This window comes from Anser brachyrhynchus, assembly GCF_964034855.1.
Source record: "Anser brachyrhynchus genome assembly, chromosome: 1".
NCBI lineage: Eukaryota > Metazoa > Chordata > Aves > Anseriformes > Anatidae > Anser > Anser brachyrhynchus.
In genome coordinates this window covers 183,665,078-183,689,484 of record NC_137694.1, presented here as the reverse complement: position 1 = coordinate 183,689,484, position 24,407 = coordinate 183,665,078, and the positions used below count along the sequence as shown (strand labels likewise).

Below are 24,407 nucleotides of genomic sequence, written 5' to 3'. Positions count from 1 at the left end.
ACCAACCTACCAACCAACCAACCCACCCCACCCTCCAAACCCCCGCCCCCCCCAAAAAAGTAAAGGCTATCCGTTCTGTAGATCTATGACAGAGCACCTGTATACTACTTATATGATGGTAAAGAATGGGAAGTATGTTAAAAATGACAAGAATATCACATCATTCTCTTCACCTCTTTTCTCCTTATCCCCCAATCCCTCAGAGACTTTACACCACAGTCATTAAAATCAGAATGGCCAAAGTATGTGGGCCACCAACTGTATGCACACACCAATGGGTTTTCACTAGAGCATCTGTACAGTAAGCTCCTCAACAATTAGAATCACTGAATCTCTCTTAATGAACCTTTAAGTCTGTATCTATCTCAGGATTCATTTTTTCCTTCAACTCAGTCTAAGAATTACTGACTAGCTTGCAGAGGCTAGTGGAATTAGTAGTCTGATGGCACTGTGTTTCTCTTTGTATTTCTCTGTGAGATTAATGAAGTAACGATCAACAAATTATTCCAAAGATATTTATTTCTTTCTTGCACATGAAGTAAAAATAAAATCTGAAATAAAAATTTAACAACAGTTTATTGAAATATACAGTCTTATTTATACATCAAGTATTTTTTGAATATAAGAAGCTAGAAAAATAGAAATCTCATCTGGAACCCATACAATTATTCCTGCAGTACTGCATAGAAAATTATGTTAAAATAAACATTTTTACCTTGAAAAGGCACAGTGCACTTTGCTTAACTAGACAAGTGAAAAGGAAACAAAGAATTCAGTGCAAATTTCTAAAATAAGCATTTTGGTTACATTTCCTATCGTACACGATTTCTAAATGGTTAACAGGTCAGATCTTTCATATTCCAAAACAGAGTTGATTTAAATTGAAAAGAAAGTTGAATATGCCCTTGCCTCTTCCTCTTGGAATTTAGTTTTCAGAAATGTCCTAATAAACTCTTCTGGAAGTTCTTGTTTGACTTGAAGTTAGGCAGAATGTATGGAAGCAAAGCATTTTTTTATTTCTTACCTAGAATGCTTCAAGTATATTTAAATTTTACAGAACATTTCGTCTATTTGAGGTATCTGTGAATCGTCTTCTGAGTTAAAATTTACAGAAATACACATTTATTATGTTCAAAATCATGTAAATTATCACTTTAAAAATTTTGTAACAAAAAATTTACATACTAAAGTTTGGTAGTTTCATAAACCGTTATTTAAGTTAAAAACGTCAGTCTGTGAATCTGACAGATCAGTTAAGGATCTCATTAGCATCCATTTCCTCCATGTTTTATGTGAACTTTGACAATTTTATTGAAGTTGACTTTACTTCGAGAGTCAGACTGCTCACAAGCCAGAGCTAGGTGATATCTTCTGGATAATAACAGGTCAGGGTTGGACAAGCCCATTCAAATCAAGCTCAGTGAAATAGTTCTTACAAAAAAATGGGTATGTCCTAAGAAGTTAACTTTTTTTTTTTTTTTTTTTCATTTTAGATAATTCTAAGTCTGAACAAATGTACTTTTGGTCCAAAAGAGCATTTCGCTAGATTTTGAAAAAGAAAGGAGAAAATTGTATAAAATATTTTGCTATGCAGCTTCTAAAGCTTGAAATTATAGCCAATAAAATCATACGTTCTGTTAAAAAACAGAGCAACTACTACAAAAAAGAAAATTAATACAAAATCAAGTAATTATTTAAGATTTGCTCAAGGATGCTGTTGGTCTGACCTTGCAAAATACTTAGGCAGGTGCTTAATTTTAAGCATGTGAGTCTCTGTGCCAAGAGAGATTTTTATGGCAAACACTAATGCACAAATATTAGTTAGACCGGCTCTTCCACTTCAAGATAAGCATGGACGTAAGTGCTTTGCTGGATATGGATCAGGATGCTCAGCACCTAACAGGACTTTAGGCGCTGATCCAGCAAAGCACTTACCCACACGAACAACACTGCTGACTTTAAGAACACTGCTCATGTGCTTAACATTAGGCATGCTCGTAAGTGCTTTCCTGGAAGGGCCCGATAGACCAATAGTGTATAAGCTATAAAATTTGAAGCACTGTATGTTTAACACACCGCATATTTAACAATGTTAATCTGCTGAGATTTGCTTTTTCTTGGAACAGGGCATGTCTAACTTCAAGCATTTATTTTCAGAAAGTGCATAAAAAAAGCCTTTAAAAGCTGCTTTGAGATTATGGCAAGTTAAAATAATATTAGCGAGTCTCCTTATGCTCCTTTCACTTCTTCTTTGGACGTCTTTGTGCAGGCATCTAAAAAGAAAAGAAAACCCTAGGCATAAGCATTAATCTATTCAAATAAGCACCCATGCTTTTAGTTTCCCTCTAAAAACCATAAAGTCAGATGCAACTGAACATGTGAAAGCAAGCATCACTGAACGCTTCTAAATTTCTGAGCTGAAGGCAAATTCTGCCAACTGTGCCACCTTTTCTACTGAAAAAAATCAAATCACCAATTGTCACTTCTACAAATAGAACTAACTTTACTATGTAATACTGAAAACGACGTGCAAGCCCAACCCCGACATATCCCCAAGTCAGTGCTGGTATTTCCGTATGAAGTCTTCCACGCTCAATGATGTCAATCCGTTTGCAACGTGAAGTCTTAAAAGAGTTGGACTCTTAAGAGCTGCTTAATCCGAAAACAACAACTATAAAAGCATCACAACTCATCAGTTATTTGCATGAGCATGTAAAGACAGCATGTTAATCCTGAAAAAGAAATAAAGTAAGACCATATTTCTGTAACGGCGCTGGCATATTGTCTCATACTAAGCTAACCAAGCAAGAAATAGCAAAGCAGCACTTCATAATGACCTAGCGCTACTGCTGGCTAGTCATAGTAACTATATTTAAATCCTCGTTGTGGTAGGAAATATTGTTTTATGTATTTGGCACCACATGTTCTTCATAACATCTTACAGCTACATGTTAAGGAAGTTTCAAAGTTACTAAATGTATTTCATTCTTTCCTAAAGGGAAAAGAGTTTTTGTTGTCACGTGAAAGCTGTAATGGCTCTTGGAAATGGCTTGTGCTCTTTTGTCATGCACAAATTTCTGCTCAACCAAAGACAGGTGCTAATAAAATTACCGTTGTTGTAAGTTACGGCGTAGCTGACAGCTGAGGTTGAGATGTGACATGCTAAAGCACAACGCATCCATGCACAGAGGAAGAACTCTGACTAGTCCTTATGTGTAGCGATGGATGTGAAAGTCATGGCTGGAGAAAGAAAGAAGAAATTTGTACCCCAAATCAGAAGCCATGACAAAACCTCCCATCTGTATCAGGATTGTCCTTCTGCCCTAAATTCTGACCAGATTTTTTTTTTTTTCTTAGAATAAGCATTCTCAAACTGTTCAGTCAATGAAAAGACGGATTTCCAAATTTTATTTCACAAAACCTTTGAACTATTAAAAACCCCAAACCTGAAACTAGCACATTAAAATATTCAGAATAAGAGATACAAACATGCATCTCTCCCACCTCACAGCTCCTGTTTCTACCGTAACTCTCTCCCATTCTTGGTTTTCCACTGAAACATCCATCCCATGCTTGCTTGCTTGTCTTCCCAACACCTTCCAGTGCTTGGAATTGTCATTCAGTTAATAGATACACAATTCCTTTAATCTCACTTACCAAAGCACTCCCTAAGATGTTGCTTATTGCACAAAACTTCTACATTAACATGACGGTAAGTGCCTGTTTGCTCTTTTTTCATTTCATTACATTATCCTGCACTTTGCTGTTTTTCAACAGGACTGCAGTTCCTCAGTCTAGGCTCGCCAGACGCCAGTTCTTCCCAACTCATAGGAAGAACCCACTGGATAAGCCAGTAACTGCTACTACAGCACCGGTCTTCACTTATAGCCCAGACAAGTAAGGTAGGAAAAAAAGCAAGATGGCAATCCTAAAGGCAGTGCACATCAAAACTATCATGGCACCTTCTATTATTTTTTAAACTTGTCTCAGAGTTAATATCAGAACAGGAAACTCTATCGACAGGACTGCTGTCTGCTCAAGACAGCTGAACAGCAAGGCAGTGTGGCATAGCAGGAGTTTCTCTATGGCCCCACACAGCATTTCCCACTTGTGTTCCCTACCTTTCTCTACCCCTTATATTGTTTAGAAAGTTTACATTCATGAGTGAAATTTTATTAAAGCACCAAATGACTTGGGAGAATGATTCTAACTGAAAAATCAACAAAGTGTCTGCATCTGAATCACATATTCAAACACTAGTACAATGGACTGACTTCCAGAGATAGGGAAGACATACTATTGATTCCTCAGAATGTCTGAAAAGCATTTTTCCTAAGTAATGCCATTTTGGATCTAGATAAACCACTTCAGACTTTTTTTTTTTTTTAACTGGAAGCATTAACTCTACACTTGCTCCTACCTCAGTCCAGTTTCATTGGGAAGGCACCCACATTTAGAATTAAGTACCTCTGTAATCAGAGATAATTCCATAGATTTCCAAATATTTTCCTTTATCTGGAATTCTAACTGTACTGACTTCTCCATTTACAAACATAACTTTGAAAAAACACTTTTGAAAGGCATACAGACCCCTCCCAAAACTGCAATTGCAAAACAGCATACAAGGTATGGCATGTTTTTTCATTCATTTCTGTTTGGAAAAGAATGCCACAGAGCTCTTTAACTTGACAGACACCACTGCGATCCAAGGGTTTTAAACAGCAAGCATATCAGCCTGCAGTGGAACAATGGCATAGTTACCAAAAATGGATCAACTCACAGTTTCTCTCAAAGTCCCCAGTATCAAGGGATGCAAGGAGGTTCTCCACTGAGTTAAGTAGCAAAGAATGATGTATTTTAAGATTCCCTTTCTAAAACACTGTAGCTCAAACAGAGTAATGGCTCAGTGCAAGAACTCCTGGAGGAAATCAGATGTTAGTATTGTGCAGGACTGGCTAGGTCTATACAAATGATCCCAGTAACCCAATTCTGTGATCAGGGAAATTGCAATATAGCAGATACCTATACACCTCTGAATACATGGGAATACTCTCTAATAAGGAAAGAACACACCCAAGAGTGAGTTGTATGTTTTAAGTAACAGACAAACTTTGTGCGTGTCTTCATAATGCTTACCTAAGGCACTCAGAGTTAAGCTTTTGAATTACACATCCAGTTCCACACAGGCTTTTTTAAACCCTCACTTTTGTCTTTAAATAAATCTTTCACTAATTATTTTGGTAAGGACCTACTGACCTTGGAACTGAACATAAAATAATTCTATATTGCTATGTGTTAAGAGATTTATCATTTAAGCCTGAAATGATGTTGTAATTCTTCAAGGATTAATATTTATACACAGAAAAATACCAAAAGCCCACAAGAAATATCCTGAAGCCTAACCCAATTCTTGAAACATACAGCAAACACCACAAGCACAAATTTGTTACATAAAGTACTTTATTGCATCACATGGATGTTGACATTTATTGCAATTTGTTTCTAGCATCTTCAAAACAACCAAATCTGAATATAGACACAATATCTTTGCCTCAATAAATTGCAGTGCTTATCTCAGCACTTAAGATTTGGGTCAACATAAAAATCTGATGATGCCATCCTATTCTGGTGTTGTATTGAGTAAAAATCTCCAGAGAGTCTCAAAAAATAATACTCCTAAAGAACAAAAAAACCTCTCCTTTAAAACTTACCACAGGAGAGAGGACATGTTTCCAGCCCACAATGGAGTGCAATGGAGAAAACTCTGCGGTGTTCTTTACTGAGCTTGCTCTAGAAGACAAGGCAGTACAGCTGTGCTGTATGCTACATGTTAATTCCAGGCTGGAATTTCTCCATGGTACTACCTTGTCCCACTGAGACAACAGTTCTGTCCCACACTAGCTTGCAGATCTCTTCATTGCACTACACCATGTACATTAACATGCCCTGCATATATACGTAACAAAAAAACTCCAAGAGACGTTTTTAGCTTAATGTAAAAATAAACACCGTATAAAACTTTTCCAAAAACAAGTCTTTATTTTGATGCCTTAGGTTTGGAGCTAAAGAAAGAAGAAATGGATTTCATTCCACTCTTATCAACTTTGGCCAGAGCCTTCTGAGCTGCAGTCATCTTGCTGTTTGCCTGTAAATGAAACGAGAAGTAGAACAAGTTAAAAAGCATTTTTGTAGGAGGGAAGTATAAGGTACAAATTTCTAAATACAGAAGTCAAACAAGAAGTTGAATTGGTTTTTTAGTATACAGCAGTAAAGATAATTTTATGCAGGCTTTAAATTGTAGGGGAAAAAACCTTACAAAACAAATTTGAGATTATTCAATCAGAGAAATACTTGTCATAAATTGCTTAACCTCAGACAAAGGCAGAGAATCAATTACAAAGACAAGGAGGTGAAACATCTTTGCCTTCTCCAGAATGAGATATCCCAACTCAAACGTTTACTTTGGGATAATCCCTGAGTGTACATTAAGAGGAATAATGCATGCAATATAACAGATGCATACTGTACCCTCCGACTCAATCTCATGATTATGCTGTCAGCAGGCTGAATTACAGCCTTGCATTACAGATGATGAATAATTCACACTGATTTATTATCAAAGTCTCTATGTGCAGTGAAATAAAGGGAAAAGAGATGGAAGAGCTAAGAATGAAGAAGGTAACCAACATTTGCAAAGCACTTTGAGGCCACTGGGACAACTTCCCAGACTTTTACACCTAAAACACATTTTATGAGCCACATTTTATAGAGCTGACCTCTTTTCTTTCTTACATTTTAAAATGTTATGTTTTAAATCTCTAGCTGTTTTACCTATTAAGAAAACTTTGCATTGACCTTTCTTTATGATATTTCTCAGTCTACAGGACTTCACAATTACACTACTTGGGATCAGCTAGAAGGTTACGGACAGGATGGAGATATGCAACTGCAGTATGACTGTTTGTGTTACTGTACAAACAAAAACACTGCCAAAGTATTAAGAAAAAAAAAAAGAGTAGTAAACTGTACGGAGTCCAAGAGCTATCTTTTCTTTCCCAGATTCTCTCATCAATGTGCTTCGTTATTTTAGAAGTAAATCATATTTAGCATTAAAAGGAATTATCTCTCCTCAGTCTGTTTCTATCTTTATGCTCAGTTCAAAACCTGTGTGTACATAATAGAGAGAGGGGACAACATGCAGATTTTACACTATTTATTACCTCCACTTAGGGGGCAATCCTCTAAGTTCAAAACAAGTGTGTGTCCCAGATATGAACAATTCTGGGGGGTGCTAGGGAAAGAAGGAATCTATCTGTCACCAGCTGCTTCTCTTTGCAAAAGGATAAGGAGTAGTCAGCATTAGTCTGAAGGTCAAAGACCAGAACAGAGGGCCTTTTTAGTTCCCAATGGACTGCAGAAAGATTCATTTTCTTTCAATGCTCAGAGAAACAACCCAGTGCAAGCCTCATAAGCTTGGCACATACAAACAATCTATTTTTCACATCTCTGTTTCTCTCCTAGGAATGGTACAGTGGCAAGCACCACTGGACTCAGATTTGAATTGGCCTCCAAACTTGTGTTGGAGCTGGCAGTCAGCAAGCTCAGTGTTGATTTAACTGTATTAAATTGACATAAATAAGCGCACAAGCAATATGTCTACGTAAAAATACAGCCTGTCTCAGCAGCCCTCGGAATTTAAGTGCATGTTGCCATCATTGTTTCTTTTTCAGATAACCAAAAGTTATCAAGTTGCTATCACTCAGATGTAGGATTTCTCATCTGAAGATCTCAAAGAGCTTTTGCAAACATAATCTGAGAATCTTAACGTGTCAAAGTCTGCAAGGTTCACTGGCGTGTTCACCAATAAAATACAGTCAAACAGTAACAGTTCAGAAGAGTTCAGAACGGGACATGAAGACCATCAAAATCAAATTAAACCTGAAAGTTCAAGATGATACAACTGCAGAAATCTGCCATTTGGCTTCCCCTCCCCACTTCTTGTGTGTTTCGGAGGAGAGTAAAAGTGACTCTGTGCTAATGTTGAGTTTTAATCTATGCTTTAACAAAACATGCATGAGTGCAAGGCTGGCTTACCTTTTTGTTTTTCAGATTGCTGCTGTTAAACTTAGTATAGTCTTCTTCTTCTTCCACAGGGACATCTGATAATTTCCTTTTCTGAAATGTTAGAGTGATGAAGTTTCTCTGTCAACCACTTTTATGTGTACACACATGGAAGTTTAAAGTTCTGGCTTTATAAAGTAACCATAGCACCAAAACAGGACTGGCGATGAACAGAGGAATCTACAGTAACAGTGGAAGGTTTCTTTTTGTAATTGTCTTCTTTACATGATTATATACCATCCCTAAAGTATTCAGAAGAGATCATTCAATGCCATAGGAAGCATTTTCTTCTTCCTAGCCTTTCTGAAGAATGACTTTACAGAAATCACTTTAATCCAGTTTTTAATTTCCATGATTGTGTCTGTGGTGTCAGAGTCTAAATATTTAGAGAACCTTTATGGAGCAGCTGTTGGAAGTTAATTGTCTAGCAGCCAGGGAACCCAGACACTGGTCCCCACAGACTCATGGAACTGTGAAGGACCAGCAACTCCAGTGTTACATCTGCCAGCACGAGTGGATCGTCACCTAGGCTGTTATCTGTTCATGCACAACCTCTAGAAGTGATTAGTTTCTACAGCTTGGCCACAATGAAGCACTGACATAGTTCTGCTGGCTCCTTCATCACTTGAATCCGACAGTACATTGAGAAGCTTGACTGTGCTTGTGCTGGGTGCTTTCTAACTTCAGAAATAATAGGAGTTAAGAGTCCTCAGCACTTCACATGATCAGGCTGTAAGAATGAATATTTCTTTCCATAAACTGTGAGCATGTGTTTAGTTTAAAGGTGAAAACTTTTGGTATGCTTCCAAAAGGGAAAAAAAGTATATTGTATTTTACAACACTGTATTTTTATTATTATTATATATCTGATATTACTACCCTGTCCTTAATATCCTGTGAAATCTAAGCTGTGGCCTTCCCAGGTCTTGTGCCAAAGAGAGTGATTTTGCAAGCAACTTGGATGGTACCGTACCATTTTAAGATCCTGTTTTATTCATTTTGTTTATGGTGCTTGTGATCTCCCTCCCTCCCCCCTCCCTTCTGGCACAGAAGCCAGGTCTGCAGCTTAGATTTCTCAGCTCTTAGAACCAGATCCAACAGCAGCCTTCTCTTCTGATTTCAATGGGATCTGGATCAGTCTCTCTGGGAGGCTGTTTACTGAGCTGTGATTATATTTTCAAATGACAATGTAATGAATAATGACTATTCTCCTCTTTTTGGAATCTGATAAACAAGTTTTTAAAACTTACAATAAAATGTTTGCATTTCGGCAAAGCATTTGCTGTTCAGTTGTAGCAGAGCCTACATATCCTTTGTAAGCTGTTATCGTCTGCCAATGGTCAGACTTGCCTATGCTGACAAACTGGACAGTATAATGACTACAACACAGATCAACGGCTTACAATTAATACAGATAACATGTATTTTTGATTTAATCATTAAACCACAATGTCCAGACTGTACCCAGTCTACCTGATATTACAAGAGAGAATCTGTCATAGCTTTTCTGCCAAACATCGAAGTTTCTAAATCTCTCCTCCCTTCAGAATTTAACACCATTTCTAAACATGTAATTACTTTGTTATATGAGGAAATATGTTAGACCCTTATTTGCAAAAATGATATACTATGTCTGTTGATATACCTTGCCCTCATAAAGAGAAATCTCAATGCAAAGCGAATAAGAAATTACAAAGTGAGTAAGTATGGTCTAAAGGAGACTACAGATTTTAGTGTACAAGTCTGCCTTGCTCCTCTGAGGTTGTAAGATAAAGGAGAGGTTTAAGCACCGAAGTTGCAAAGACTTAAACTCAGACACATCATGCACACCTTGGTCAGTGCTCTGAAAATTAATGGGATACTCAGTAAGATTTCACTGCCCAGCAACTGAACGGTTCTAAGCCTCGTTTCCTCTGTAACCCAACTGCTGAAATAAAACTATTTTTAAAAATAGATTCTCAGAACTATCCCAATAGTATAAAAGCTATTCATACAGAATATGTAATGTACATCACATGTAGTTTAATATAGTTGTTGTAACATGCTTATACAGCTAATGAATATCAGTTGGCTCCTGATGTGTGTTTAATATTTCTTACAATACATAAAGATAATTCTTAACAGAATCAAAGGGCCAAGTAACTGTGCAGCCAGAACAACTGTCCAACCACATGGAAATAACTTATATCCACGGATATACATTGGAGAACAAATGCTATTAATAACAGTAGGGCCCAATTATTCCTGCATGTGCTAGCTGACATACGGCTTAACAAAACAGTCACTGAACCGGCCAGAAATGAGGTTATTTTAGACTGTGTTTCGGTAAGTAGCAGGGACTTTGCAGGAAAGGTCACTGTAGTAAGTAACCTAGTTTCAGTAGACACAGGGTGCCTCAGTTGAAATTAAATGAAAAGGAAAATCAAAAGTGGGGCTCTTGATCCCACAGGGGCAAAATTTGCAAACTGTTTGCGTTATTTTCAAAAGCCATAGCAAAGGACTTGATGCATGGGGAAGACTCTTGGAATGCAAAAGAAAAAGATGAAATATGTAATTTTGGATCTCTTACCTTAACAAAGTGAAGAATTTTGAAGCAAAGAGCTTCTCAAACTAAACTAGATGAATACTCCCCCACACATACACTCACACAGATGCACACATTTTCCATCCCCCTCAAGTAAAAAGATAGTAGTAGTAAGCAAAAATCTAAAATGAACAGGGAAAAAAAAGGCATAAAGAAAGATATTTGTTTTAGGCGTCAGGTAATACAGGGATAAAGTGAGAGCTGCCAAAAAGTCAAGCTGAGTTAGACCTTGGAAAGGAAATTAAAACAAATAGTAGAAGGTTGTTTAGCCACAGAAGCAAAAATGGAATCTAAAAAGCAAGGCTGCTACAAATGAATAGATATTAAAGCTAATCTAGGTCTAGCCCTAAAATGGAATAAATCCTTCGCCTCAGTAAATCGTTTTCAGTGAAGATGAAGAGGTTAAATTCAGGGTTAAATTCAGATGAAGAGTAAAGAAATCACTCTGTTCAAAATAGAAGCAAAAACTCAATATGCTGACACTGTTGGGAGACTGCCTCAGAAATCACAAGTCCAGGAGCAAAACCTGGCAACTGTTTTACTAGATAGGGACCACATTGCCGCAGAATAGCAGAACACCCATCTATTTGTAAGGAGGAAGAAAAAGTTATAGTAGGCTTCAGCAGAATGGAAGCTGTGGGTGTGTGAAAGAAGGAAGAATAATTAAAGACACGGAGTAAATGAGAACTAAATGTAGGCAATACCTACTCACTTCTTTTTTTCCACAAAGATAATACAGTTTCTGGTGACAGAAAATGTAAGGGATTGCCAGAGGATTTGACATGGTGCCACTTAAGCAATGGAAATGAAAGAAGATGAAGATTGCATAAGAATTTTAGGGTACGTAAGAAACTGTGAAAGGGAAACAAAGGCAAGTAACGCAGAAAGGGATGTCATAGGGATGGATGAATATTACAAGTGGAGTGCCATGAACAATACCTATTCAAAATGTTCGTTAATTGTTAATTAAAGATAACAGCATGCTAACATTCACTGAATGTAGACCACTGAGTAGCATTATGAATACCTAAAGAGCTTGTAACACTGTGAAGAAAAAGCAAAAGAACCTTCAAGACTGAAAACATTATAAACAGATGAAATGTAAAGAAGTATAAGGTCGTGTGTACAGCAACTACCTGCATGAACTTCTAGTATAATCTGAATGCTGATCCCCTGAGAATTGCAGTGTAGAAAAAAAAGACCTGTGTTTCTTAACTGTTCACAGCATGACTATCTGCTACATCACACAGTAAGAGAGGCAAATGGGATTCTAAGAAATAATGAGATAAAGTACTTCTAGTTAAGACCAGAAGGGATTAATGCCACCGTATTGTATTGGTAAAGATGTTACCATGAAAAATTATATCTGATTCTGGCCACCTGTTTTCAAACAATTGAATTCATCTTGGAACAGGTGCAAAGAAATGTTCCCACAATGATAACGGAATGGAGGAACCATCTTCCACAACCACGTTTGGCTTCACAAAATGAAAACAGAAGGATATATATTTTCCCTTTACACGCTGAGAGAACTTATGTTAGGGAGGGAAAAGAGCCATTTCAATTAAAACAAACAATGATAATGTTAGCACAAAACCCCAAGGGAATAAATTGGCCACGAATAAATTCAAGGTGGAATTTACAGGAAGGTTTCTGAGCATCAGAGGAATGAGGTTATACAACAGTCTTCCAAGAGAAGTAATGGAAACAAAAAATCCTAATGAGACTTACAGTGGAGAATGGTCATTGTAGGAGAAATTATCCAACATGGTTGTCTGGGAATCCATGACCCAGGAGGTCCCTTTCAGGGTCCTCATAAATTACATATGAAAGAAAAGCTATGAGGTCATAGTGTCCCATCAACCTCAATAAAACTAAATGAGCAAAACACAAAAGAGAAGACTGCTGACCAAAAACATAAAATAAGTCTCTTTCCCTCCCCTTTTTTAAACAGCAAAACCAACCAAAATATTGCTTAATATAAAATATAAAAGTACCTGGTAATGTTCTCGTGTTATTTCAGACTGTGTTTTTACAAGGCCAATTTACTCATTGTATTGCACCCAGTGCTTGGCCTAGTTCAGTTTTAATAATAATTCAGAGAAACTAGCTTACAACATACTATATCTTTTAATATCTTTCTCCTTTATGTTCTCCTACCTTCAATGGTGGCTCTGGTGCAGGGCTTGTAAGTTCTGGGAGACTGCAGAACAAAAAACTTTATGTTATAAATTTAGACAGCTGAATGGCCCAAATTTTAATTCCTTTCCCACAAAGGTTGCTTTGTGTATCAGATACTCACACATGGCATATGTTTGCAAAAAAGTGGCTCATGAACCCTGCCTGTATTTCTGACTTAGACAACTGAAAAAGAGCCAGGCACCACAAAGAAAGATGGGCTCTTTAAAAAAAAAAAAAAAATCTTAGATTGGGCAGCTGTAACAGGAGAAACCCACCTTACTTTTGAAAACTTTGGCTTTATTAGTAAGATGCTTTTACAGAGCACATAACACCTCTGCAATCAAACTGTTAAGGTATGGGACTTCTGAGGTGTAAACTGCGCATTTCTTCTACAGGCCACAACAACAGAACACAATGAACAGAACTGAATGGAGGGGAAAGTACATGGTCCCAGTGATACCCCAAACAAATGCTGCTGGTGGATGAGAACACCAGCATGAGGACACGCTCACCTTACAGATTTAAGTATAAACTAGCACGGGTTACATACGTGAACTCAAACCCCACACCACTGAGTGGATAGGGAAAATTGTATTATTCACTGTAACTTTGATGACCAAACATCAGCATTCAATAGAAGTGACCAAAAGGATATTAATGCATGCCACATAAAACTAGCAGCTAGCTGGAACAATACTTACCCTAAGTATTTTGACAGCTCCTTACTCAGATCTTCAGGAATATATTCTGATATTAACCCGTGGGCATACCGTACATAGTCTTCAGGAACAGGACAGGGAATGAAAAGAATAAGAAAAAGAACATTCACATTATATAGTCATGCTGTCTTAGCCATGTTGTATGCACTACCATAAATCATAAGGTTGAACTAATAGTAAGAGACTTCTAATGGATACACTGTGATGGTTCTCTGTGTTGAGTAGTTTATGTTACATGACACTTGTAGGTTTATTTAAAAAGTAAAGACTTACTACACTCACTTTGTCAGCACATGTTATTAATATCTGCTGTATGTACTTTACAAAAGCTGTTCACTTTCTGAGAATACTAGATATCATGTATTTTTCCGAATAAATTAAATTTTAAAAACCTGCAAAAGTAAAAAGCTGACTCAACAGAACATGCAATCATTAATTTTAAAGCATCTGGATCTTACAATTATTTGGCAAGCGCTTCAGTACTAAAGTACATTTTCTGGCTTCAACTGAAAACAATTAGATGAGACAATGAGTCTATTTCAAAGTCTTGTACTTAATTTCAGTACATTACGGAAAATGCCAAGGCCTATCTAAACATCACTGGCAAGACAGGATAATTATCTGTGGAAATATGAACTACTAGAAGCTGTTTTCAGTACAGGGCACTCCTGCTATAAATGTTTTTTTCTGAGAGACGGGAAAAAAAAAGTGACCCTTTTATAACATGAAGTCCTAAACCAGATCTTTTCCGGTCACGTTCTACACTCACACTTACTGATCATGGGCTGGAACTTTCAAACTTGCTGTTGTTGGGGCTGCTAGGGAGTAACTTTATCCGTGCACAGGAAGTATTTGCCAGACACACATCAAGCTAAAATCTCACCTCCAAATTCCATCTACAATAGGCCAGCTCTATCTTTTTGTATGACTGCACCCTTAGAGAGTTAAGAGGTACATGGTAAACTGGCCTCAGGGTAGTGAAGAGCTATTTTTTCTGCATCAGAGAGTTTCCTCCTTTTTTTGAATATCTAAAAAGCCCAATGCAAATTGGCACTGAAGCAGAAAGCATTAACAAACTGACACCAGCATATGCATTTCAATCGGACTAGCATCAAACTCACAGTATCTCCTGTCTGCACTTCTCTTCCCTCCACTGCCTCAATTCATCAAGTCTTAGTCACTCCCTAAGCCCATTTTAGGGTCAGGAGAGAAGAAGAGAAGAATAAATAATTTCAATCCAAGACAACTTCACCTCTGCACTTAATATGACCAATTTATCTCTTAAGAAAAATATTTCCGTCATTTCACTCTTTGCATTATGACACTGAATGGCGAGGCCTGATCAACTGCTATTGTAACCCAAATATGAAATCAATTTTCTTTATATTTCTGCCCTGAAGGAATCTTCACTGACTTCCTTTACCAATTTTAAAATACCACTGTTTGCCTTCCAGGTACTCTGGTCTCACCTTAGCCTTGCTTTGTTATTAACCTCCTGTCAAACACCAGGAATACTTGTACACCTCCCTTCTTTGTCTTCCTAGCGAAATATTCAGGTTTCCTATGTTGAATCTTCCCTCCTTTCCCACTTGCACTCATTATATCATCCCAGGTTTTTGCCCTACAACATCTGTAAAAGCTAACTACAATACCCCTCTATTCATGAGGTACTGAAATTTCATAATACCCTTATGCAAGAAGAAATTCTCTACCGAAATAAATTGCACTGTCATGGCAGTGAAAGGATCAGACAAGAAAATTAGGCTTATTAAAAATAAGTGTTGAGTAAGGTCCATTTGACTTCCTGTCATTCACCTTGCTGTATACAGTGGGACTGCCTCCAAAACTTACCTATTTTTAAACCATGGTATTCCCTACTTGAATGCTGCTCTTTTAAATCTATACATCTAAAAAGAAAAGTATATGCATGTTTTTGTAAGTAAGCAGGAAGGTGGAAAAAACACTACAGATTAGCTATTTGATTACTCATTTCAGAGACAAAGTATTTAGGCATAGTCAAGACTGTCAGTGTCAGCACAGGACAATTTTCCATTTCTTTAAAGAAGTAGGGGTAGGGAAAAAGGGTAAAAAGCTACTGTAAAGTTAAAGTAACTTACAAATTTTGCAGCTTTGTCTCTCTTTAAAAACCATATATTACAATCCCTGTTCTATAAAACTGTCGAGCTGCCTCTTAAATCTCATTTATGTTGTTTCCTTTGATATCATTACTTGGTAACTCATTTTCCACTTCGTCAGCAAGTTGCTTTGTTTTCCTTATTTTTCAATGGCATGCAGACTTCTGAATGTCTTAGTAATCAGAAGCAATTTGCCTTTGTTCGTTTTGTTCCGAACCTTTCTTAATTTCCATTAACGTCCATTTTCAGGTTTCTCTACACAACTTCATATCCCAGTGACATTCAGGATGCTGCCCTCCCCAGCAAAAGGGTGACTAGAAGGAAGCAGGATCACTCCAGACTTTTTGGTACCAGCACTGTCACTTTCAGAGAGATTTAATATACATACACTGTTGAAGTTTTTGCCCTGAATAAGTGTGCAAACGTATTCTGTCCATTTGTCACAAAGTAATGTTTAGTCTATGACTGTGTCTTCCTACCATCCGTTTTCTTTTAGGAGACTTCTATCAACAGCATTTGCATACTAATAAAAAAATAGTCTTTTCTAATACAGAGACTTGTATTGTGTGGATACTCATACATATTACGTATGGTCTCAGTTCAGTAAAGCACTTCAGCATATATTTCACTGAGAAAACATCTTCTCTGTAAACTAAGGAGAAGCTAAAAGAACCCCAGTTGAGATCTAATGTCAATGCCCCCCTGATGAAGATACCAAAGAACTCAAGAAATGTCAAGAGACACAGCCACAACACGCATGGATTTTTCTGTGCAAGGAATACATTCACTGCAGAGACCAGTTTCAGTCCATCTTAAATGCTAATCATGTGTTTTATCTGCAGGTATGCTGTTTCACAAAAACTGAATTCATTACAGCGCTTACAATGGTTAGTTTTCTTACCTTCTTCAGCATCTGTGATCTGTTTACCGCTGATAAACGTAGCTGCCTGTACCCTTTCACCTACAGATATATTGTTGCTTTTAAGTGCTTTCACTGTTTGATTGACCTATAGGAAACCACAGAAAGAAATGTCTATATCAGTGTTGTTATGCACACATTAATGCAGTGACAAAGCTCTTGTAATTTTGTTTCAAGCATATAAAACACTCAAGTTATGGACTGTGGTGAAATTTAATATACATTTGTAATGACTAGCATATGAGCTCAAAAACGCAACAAAGCTAGCCCGTTTTTGAACGTGTTGCCTTGGCAACACAGCACCAGTTTTGTGGCACCCTAAGATGCGATGAGCTTTTCAGATGTAACAGCCACCCTTATACAGGTGAGAAATACACCTGCTGGAAGAACAGAATGCCCCAACCCAGTTGGACTGCAAAGGCAGCCCCGATGGAAATCAAAGATTAAGAACATTACAGGGCACTGAGATACTGTACCTAACACAGAGATCACTGGCAAAGAAATTTTCAACACAAGCAGGCGCCTGCTCAACCACTCAGGCGTTCATTGGAAAGGAGATAACCCCTAGCTTCATCACTGCAGAAAGCAGACCAGATTTTCTGCTCATGTTGACTAATTTAAGGTTTCCCAGCCACATATGATGCATACAATCTTTTTCTACAAAGTAGCATCATAGTAGAGGCACATCTATGTGTAAAATTAGATATACCTTCTTTATACCAAAACACAGACAACACTGAACTTAGTCATAAGAGTTATTTCTTTTCAGCATACTGTACTGACTTCTTGAAGAATGTGATGGGATTAGGATAGCAGCAACCATATCAGGACCGTTATGAAAGACTCTGCCAAGACTTCATGAGGGATCACATTTACAGCACAAAACCAAGCTGGACTATCTGTCCAGCTTTAGGGCATGGCAGAATTTAAAAGTTGCAAGGAGAAACTCTTAAAGCCTTCCTCTGGCCCACTGGCAAAGCAGATAAGGCAAGAAATAAGCCCCTCACTTCGTGCAAAGCCCACAGAGCACAGCAATAAACTCAACTTCAGCTTCTTCTCCTGCCTCCCCACTTCAAATCTCTTTCACGCCAGCCCCATCAAAATGAGAAATGTAACAAACTTGCCATTTCTCTAATACCTCATCCCACTCCTGCATGCAGCAACTGTGGTGTGCTGTCTATCCTTCTTGCACAGGACATGTACTTTAACTGAGGGATGCCACATGGCTCAAATACAGATATGGACAAACTAATCTGCATTTTCGATTTAAACATAAAGCAATTTAAAAAGCAAAATAGAAACATGATACCTTTTTCTTTAACCACTTCAATGTCTTCTCTTGGCTGTACTTGTGAAATTTCTGACTGCCAATCTCTGAGATAAAAACCAAGAAAGGGGAAGAAAGTCATGACTGGTTTAGATTGCATTTTCAATACACTTAAAATCTTCAGAGTTGTAGACAGAGCACGGAAGTTAATTTGCAGCTTGCACGTTTGATATCAGGGCAAAAAGTTTCAAAAATATTGGAAACATGGAAAAATAAACAGACTGAGCTGATATGCATAAGTTTGAACAACCTAACAATCTTTAATTAGGCCCTAATCCAGCAAAGCTCATATTTTATTTATATATGGGTAATCTTGGGCTGCCTGAATTCAGTAAGGCTCTTCTCAAGCCCTTGTAATTTGCCAAACCTTCACTACCCTGTGTCACCAGACTGGTCATTGTAACTACACACTTTGCAACATAAAACATTGTTTGCCTGACTGCAAAAAAACAGACAAGCACCCACAACATAGTATCTTAAATCTTTGGTTTATTAATTCCAGCACCTAGTAGGGGGTCAGGAGAGTTGGGTAGGGAAGACGATTTGACCTTTCAATAATCTCTTTTCCTATCATTTCTCCGCTCTCATTTCACAGGGTGACTATGGTAGAAGTTTACTTCTATCCTCCTTTTGCGTACTTTAATACAGTGTCAAAGGAAAATAAAGAGCTAAAATAATGAAACACACTCCTAGTGGGAGGAAGTACATGATTCATTTATGATTTATTGAGCAACATAAATTAACTCGATGACATAAGAATTTCAAAAAGTGTTTCCCCTGTGATAACTAGGGTACCACGAACATATGTGAGTCAGGATGCTGAGGCAAAGGAGAGAGAAAATTGCAAAAGCTCATGGAAATTTCAGGATAAAAATTATTGAGCTTTAATTCACAGTGCTCCATTTTAGAAATGGAACAAAATGCCTAGTAAGATTACACAGGAGATTTCAGAGCCCACTGTGTTTGAATCTATTTCTTTAACAGGTATTTCAATAGCTTTTAATCTCCTGTATACCGTTCCCATAAATACATACATCTGTTTCATGTCATTTACTGACCCAGTATCATATTCCAACACTAGGTTCATAGAGTTTCCTTCTCCCCTTGCAAACAACAACATTATTTATGATTGTTTCAGCATTTCCTTCTTTGGGGTTTATCTTGGCTCTTCCAAATTGCATACAAATATCTAACTATTATGTGCTCTTTGTGTATGCATGGTAGGGGGTACGGAGAGGTCAGGGAAAGCTGTTTACAAGATAAAGTTTAAGTCTATCTCAACACAACAGCTGTAGAAGAGTAAAATGCAAAAGATTCTTCATAGCAAAAAGGAAAAAAATACTAATATACACTTTGCTTCGTGCAGTTGATGAGTTGCAGGTAAAGTTGCAGCTGTGACATTACTGGCTGCAGCCTTCAGGACTTTGAAGTTTCTAAATGGCTCTGAAAGAGAAGCAGCAGAAATTGGGGGAGACTGTCTGTATGCTTGAACCTGCTTCTCGAAGAGCTAACATGGTTTGGGCCAAGCACAGTGAGTACGATTACCGGATTCCTCTCTTATCGGAGAAAGTTCGAGGAAGGGACATCCTCCTGCCACCATCCCCCAGCCCATGCTGAAAAGTAATTCTAGTCCAGATTCCCAGGCAGACTCCCCCACAACAGCATGATTCAGAGTGACTCAGTTAGAGAAAGGAAACGTAGAACTGTGAAGCCATTTTCATTAAAACATGTGAAAAATAATTACGCTGAACCCTTCAGAGATCACTTTGTTTGAAAACATTTTGTGTGCTTGACAGTTTTGACTATTAAACTCTAGAAACTGACAATATTTGAGACCTCTGAAGAATTAAAGTGAGTTATGAAAGTCACAAACTGCTGACAAAAGGATTCAATATTGGAACGTGGATTTAACATGTGATGCACATTTGATATTGGTGAGAGTTAGCGACTATGTTTGATAATATGAGTATATATTGGAAAGCCTTTTGTTCCCTAATGTGTCTGGTGCCTATAAAACTGGTCTGAGACATCTGGAAAGATTGGGTTTGAGAAATACAGATGGAATATAAGTGGTTCTACAATTAAATAATATGTTCAGCGATCGGGTAATCGCTATGTAGACTTGGAAGTTTCCCTGATGTATTGTTGAGCAAACTGCCTAAAGCACATTTTAACATCCATTTTCTCAGTGTTTTCCATAACTCAGAAACTCATATGGCCCCTTTTTTCCTACCTTCTGGGAATACAAGCTTGGCAATATTACTTAGTTATTCTAATCAGGTAAGTTTTCTTGGCTCTTCATGTTAATCACATCAGACAAGATCACAGTGCAGTTTTTGCCTTGCAAAATGAAACAAAGAGTAACGCTCTAGAATTGGGAGTTCATAACCCTTTCCTAATCCTTCTCTATTGTACTCTTTATCCAATCTTTGAATTCATTAGCAAACAACCTGCCTCACCCAGATTCAGCAAGCTGTAACACACCCTTTCCCCAACTACTAAAGCAGGTAAATGGGAATTTAATCCAGCAAAATGAATTTTCAGTGCCCTTCAACACTGAGGCCAGGGAAAGTGGAGTTTCTGCTAATTCAGTAAGTGTAAACTGTGAGTGCTCTAGGGTAAGAATTTGTTATACAGATGTTAAAAGTCTTAAGATTAAATTAAGAGTGAAATAATTATGTTGTTAGGTTCTGCCAAATGGATCAGAGTCGCAGAAGACCGAACACAACAGATACTTCTTGCCCTAAAGCCCTGCTCCTTAAATGAGAAAGGCTATGTAGTAGACAAGTCTTAGAGCTAGAAAAGAGTACATTAGTCATAATATTGGTATTTTTTACAGGCAATAAAAGAGATGTGAATATGAAACACATAGAAAGGGAATGAACAGAACGGTGACCTGTGCATGACAGGCAGGCAAGCACTGATGTGTCTGTTGCATAACTGTAGGTTTGGCGTTCTAAAAAAGTGAAAGAAATCCTAAGAGCAAGGCCTAATGTTGTTACTTTCAACCCAACCCAAACACGAACAAGAAAAGCAGCAGCAGGTACACGTCCAAGATTATCACATACAGCCAGAGCGTGCAAGCACACACAGCATTAATATTGACAGCAATCCTTGTCCATTACGTTTCAAAACAAACAAACAAACAAAAAAAAACAGGAAATGAAAGTAACTTCTTGAGCAGTTAATATCATTTCCTGGCAAAATGTCCCAAACTGATTGGTGTACATAACACATTATGAAAAGCATCAATACAAAAACCAAAACCAAGCAGTAAAGAATTTTCACTACTATCTACCAATACAGTCTATCAAACAATGCTCTGGTGGACAACAACCGCAAATACGATTTCAGAATGGATACAGAGGTTAGACTAAGATATAAGATCTTGTCTATGGCAAATCTATATACTTAGTTATTATTTTGCTGTTAAAAAGGAAACACTAATACCGCCCAGAGGCAGCATTGCTGTTTGGAGAAAGTGCCTCTTCAGAAAAATAACGCTGGCTTTGCCGTATATTCCTATGCAGAGTTCTTAGTTTGACAGTCAAGAGAATCTGGTGGGATTTTTCACCTTCTGAGACAGAAGGGCAGAAGTTTAGTATCCCCTCTCACCCCCTAGCTCCTTAGCCAGTATTGGACAAGTTGTAGGGGACAGTAATCGCCTAGAAGTTTAATATTAGTTTTTACTGGAAGCATTTATCACTCCATGGGAAGGCAAAAGCGGTTTTGTAGTTCAGATGCATCTGTCTTAAAGAAGCCTTCTTGAAAGTCAGAATTCACCCTGAGAAAAGGGTTGCCTGCTCCCACTGACACTGAATGTAACTCAATGCTTTCCGAAGGTTCTTTTGGAAATCCAGGACAGCACATAACTCCAACTACCCCAGTCCCAGCAAAATGTAACAATTGTCTCACTGCCCAGATTTCCTGCTGTCTTGTTAAAGTGATCGTTTTCAATGGAAACGCGTCCTGCCCTGAAGTTCAAATTGATTCTTTTGGGGAAGTAACTGTTCTGTGTTAATGCATATGTACCATATCATACAGGAAATATTTGAGCTTGTACATCTAAATCCTTCAGGAAAAGCTCACAGTCTCCTATCTTGATGCTCTATGCAGCCTAAAAGAGGTCTGGCATTTTACTCAGCAGCATTTTCGTCTTCTATCACCCTTCCTCAGCCTATCTGTAGAGGAACAGCTAGATATTTCTTCTTATACATATGTATCAACAATGGCAGAGTGCTTCATGAGAGCATATTCCTAACATTTCTAATTCCTAATTCCTAATATTTCTAATATTTCTAATTTTAATCTGTGTACCTCTACTACTTGGAGGTGCTCTATACACGTAAAGGGTCAGACAGTTAACGTTTTTTCACTTGGTGGTAGATTCAGTGTTCTCAAATTCCTGTACAGGTAGATCTCCACTATCAGAAAGTCAGCAAACAGAAGCATAATGCCCTTTATAGGACTGAACGTAAAAACTGGAGATTTGCATCTTTTGCAGGTCTGCCAAGCTGCAAAAATTATTACGTAATGCCCCTTTCTCTTCCCTAGAAAGTATATATTGTCCTCAAAATAAGAGCCCCCTGTACCAAAGGGAATTCTGGACAAAGCTTGAGGGCACTATGTATAGAATTGGTACTTTGCTATTTTCTTCTGTTCAGCTTTTCTCTCACATAGCTATGCATCCCAATCAAGGTATGCATGTAAAAAATAAAAATAAAATTAAGTCTTTAAACTTAATCCCACAATAAATTATGCAAAGCTAGAAAACTTGTGCTCTCCTATCTCAGCAGTATATTCTCTCTTCTTGAGCTTTGTTCTGCTTATTGTTTGAATGCTTTGCTACAAAGGGAAAAAAAAAAAGCCACATGGACAATGGTTTCACTTCTTCCACAGAAGACTATGCTACACTAAAGAAAGAATTCAGGAAGAAATAAAACTTTTATCAAAAGGCAAAGAAAGTTCATAGCACATAGCCATCTCTGATCAGTTTATCATTTTTATGCCACCAAGCTGGAAGACTGCACAACTATTTTAGAGTTAAAGCAGATAATCTGAGATCCACATTCTACTATTCACAATACTGTAACGAAGACTTTTAAGCCTAAACTTCTGCTTTTAAAATACAGCTTCATCCAGCACCTTAAGTAAAGTGAAAAACAGTACTTAAATCTATTTTGTAATGAAGTAGCACTAATAAATCCAACCTTCCCTCCCTCCCCCGCCCAAATCTTTTCACCTTTTTCTTCCGTTACATGATGTATGGACTGTTTAACATCTGCACACTTCAGCAGCAACGGGCAATAAGGGTACTCTGAGTCTAGCACAACTTGATCCAGTGGCTGGAACTTTCCTTGCTGCTGAAAATACATCAAAGGAACAATAAAAGCATTATTACAATGTTAAGACATATATATATATACGCATGTATAGAAATATATATGCATGCAATTGCCACAGTTTTAAAATAAAGTATTTAAAGAAGATCATATTTTGAACGGTACCACATGATACATTTAGAAACTGATTACAAAGCAAACTATAAATATTTACTTCAAAACAGTAAATATCTGCAAAACGCTGAACTCTTCAATTACTGCACTAAAGAGCCCAAATTTAAAACAACATGGGGAGAAGCTAATGTGAAGTACAGCGAGATTTTTTGGAAGATGACATAAGACACAGTAGTCAGTGTGTGCCAATAGTGTTTGAGACCAAAACCTGTTGGATTAAACCCAGTGTCATAACTTCCATTCAAATTTTGCTTTTCCTTCCATAAAAGATAAATCTCAAAGGAGCAGGGCAGCTTCTGGAACACAGTATTAACCTTTCACCTCTGCAAAGTCAATTCCAGTTTGGCCACAGTATGCATATAAAGCGATTTTGGCACAACTTAAATAGCCCCACACATGACAGAACCATCAAACAAATCTTGTCGTTGCCAAACAATGCATAATCATTCAGCACAGTTTGGCACAACTGGCAGCCTTCTCTTTGGAAAGCTCCTTTAGCGCATCAGTACAAAGACTCAGTGAGCTCTCCATCCTTGGAGAGCGCAAGGTCTCAGGAGCCAAGGCTGAAGTCATTACAGCGGTCAGTATAAAAAAAGCACTTGGGTAAACTGTTTTCATTATTAATTAATCCTCTTACTAAACAGTCAGAGGCTTCATAAAAATAACCATCCGCTGTTAAATAAGATTTAAAAAAAAAAAACACCACAAAACAATGAATTTCAATTTGTTTCTCTTGAAAATGAAAAGGTACAATTACAATGGCAAAAAGGTTATGAGGGGCAGAAATAAAGCTTCAATGAACTGTCTCCCATGGATAACTTACCTGCACAAACCACTTTGTGTCCAGAAGCCAGACAGCCATGTTCACCTTGTGCAGCAACACAGAGCCTAAACTAAGATTGGAT

The 24,407-nt window shown here is 37.6% G+C and overlaps 1 protein-coding gene across 5 annotated transcripts in view; it reads right to left on the bottom strand.

Annotated features, from left to right (window-relative positions):
• Window positions 1-557: 557 nt before the first annotated feature.
• RNASEH2B (ribonuclease H2 subunit B) overlaps window positions 558-24,407 on the bottom strand; it is a 43,805-nt gene continuing 19,955 nt past the window's right edge. For 2 of the 5 annotated variants that reach the window (XM_080589640.1, XM_080589638.1), the window contains exons 5-11: window positions 23,229-23,349; window positions 17,969-18,033; window positions 16,642-16,747; window positions 13,588-13,666; window positions 12,866-12,908; window positions 8,095-8,175; window positions 5,443-6,145 (exon numbers count right to left, since the gene is read on the bottom strand). In XM_080589640.1, the coding sequence (XP_080445766.1) occupies window positions 6,038-6,145; window positions 8,095-8,175; window positions 12,866-12,908; window positions 13,588-13,666; window positions 16,642-16,747; window positions 17,969-18,033; window positions 23,229-23,349 (603 nt within the window). In that variant the 3' untranslated portion in view covers window positions 5,443-6,037. Of the gene's footprint in view, window positions 2,274-5,442; window positions 6,146-8,094; window positions 8,176-12,865; window positions 12,909-13,587; window positions 13,667-16,641; window positions 16,748-17,968; window positions 18,034-23,228; window positions 23,350-24,407 lie in introns of those variants that run through there. The other 3 variants (XM_080589641.1, XM_080589639.1, XM_080589642.1) reach the window with 2 other exon arrangements.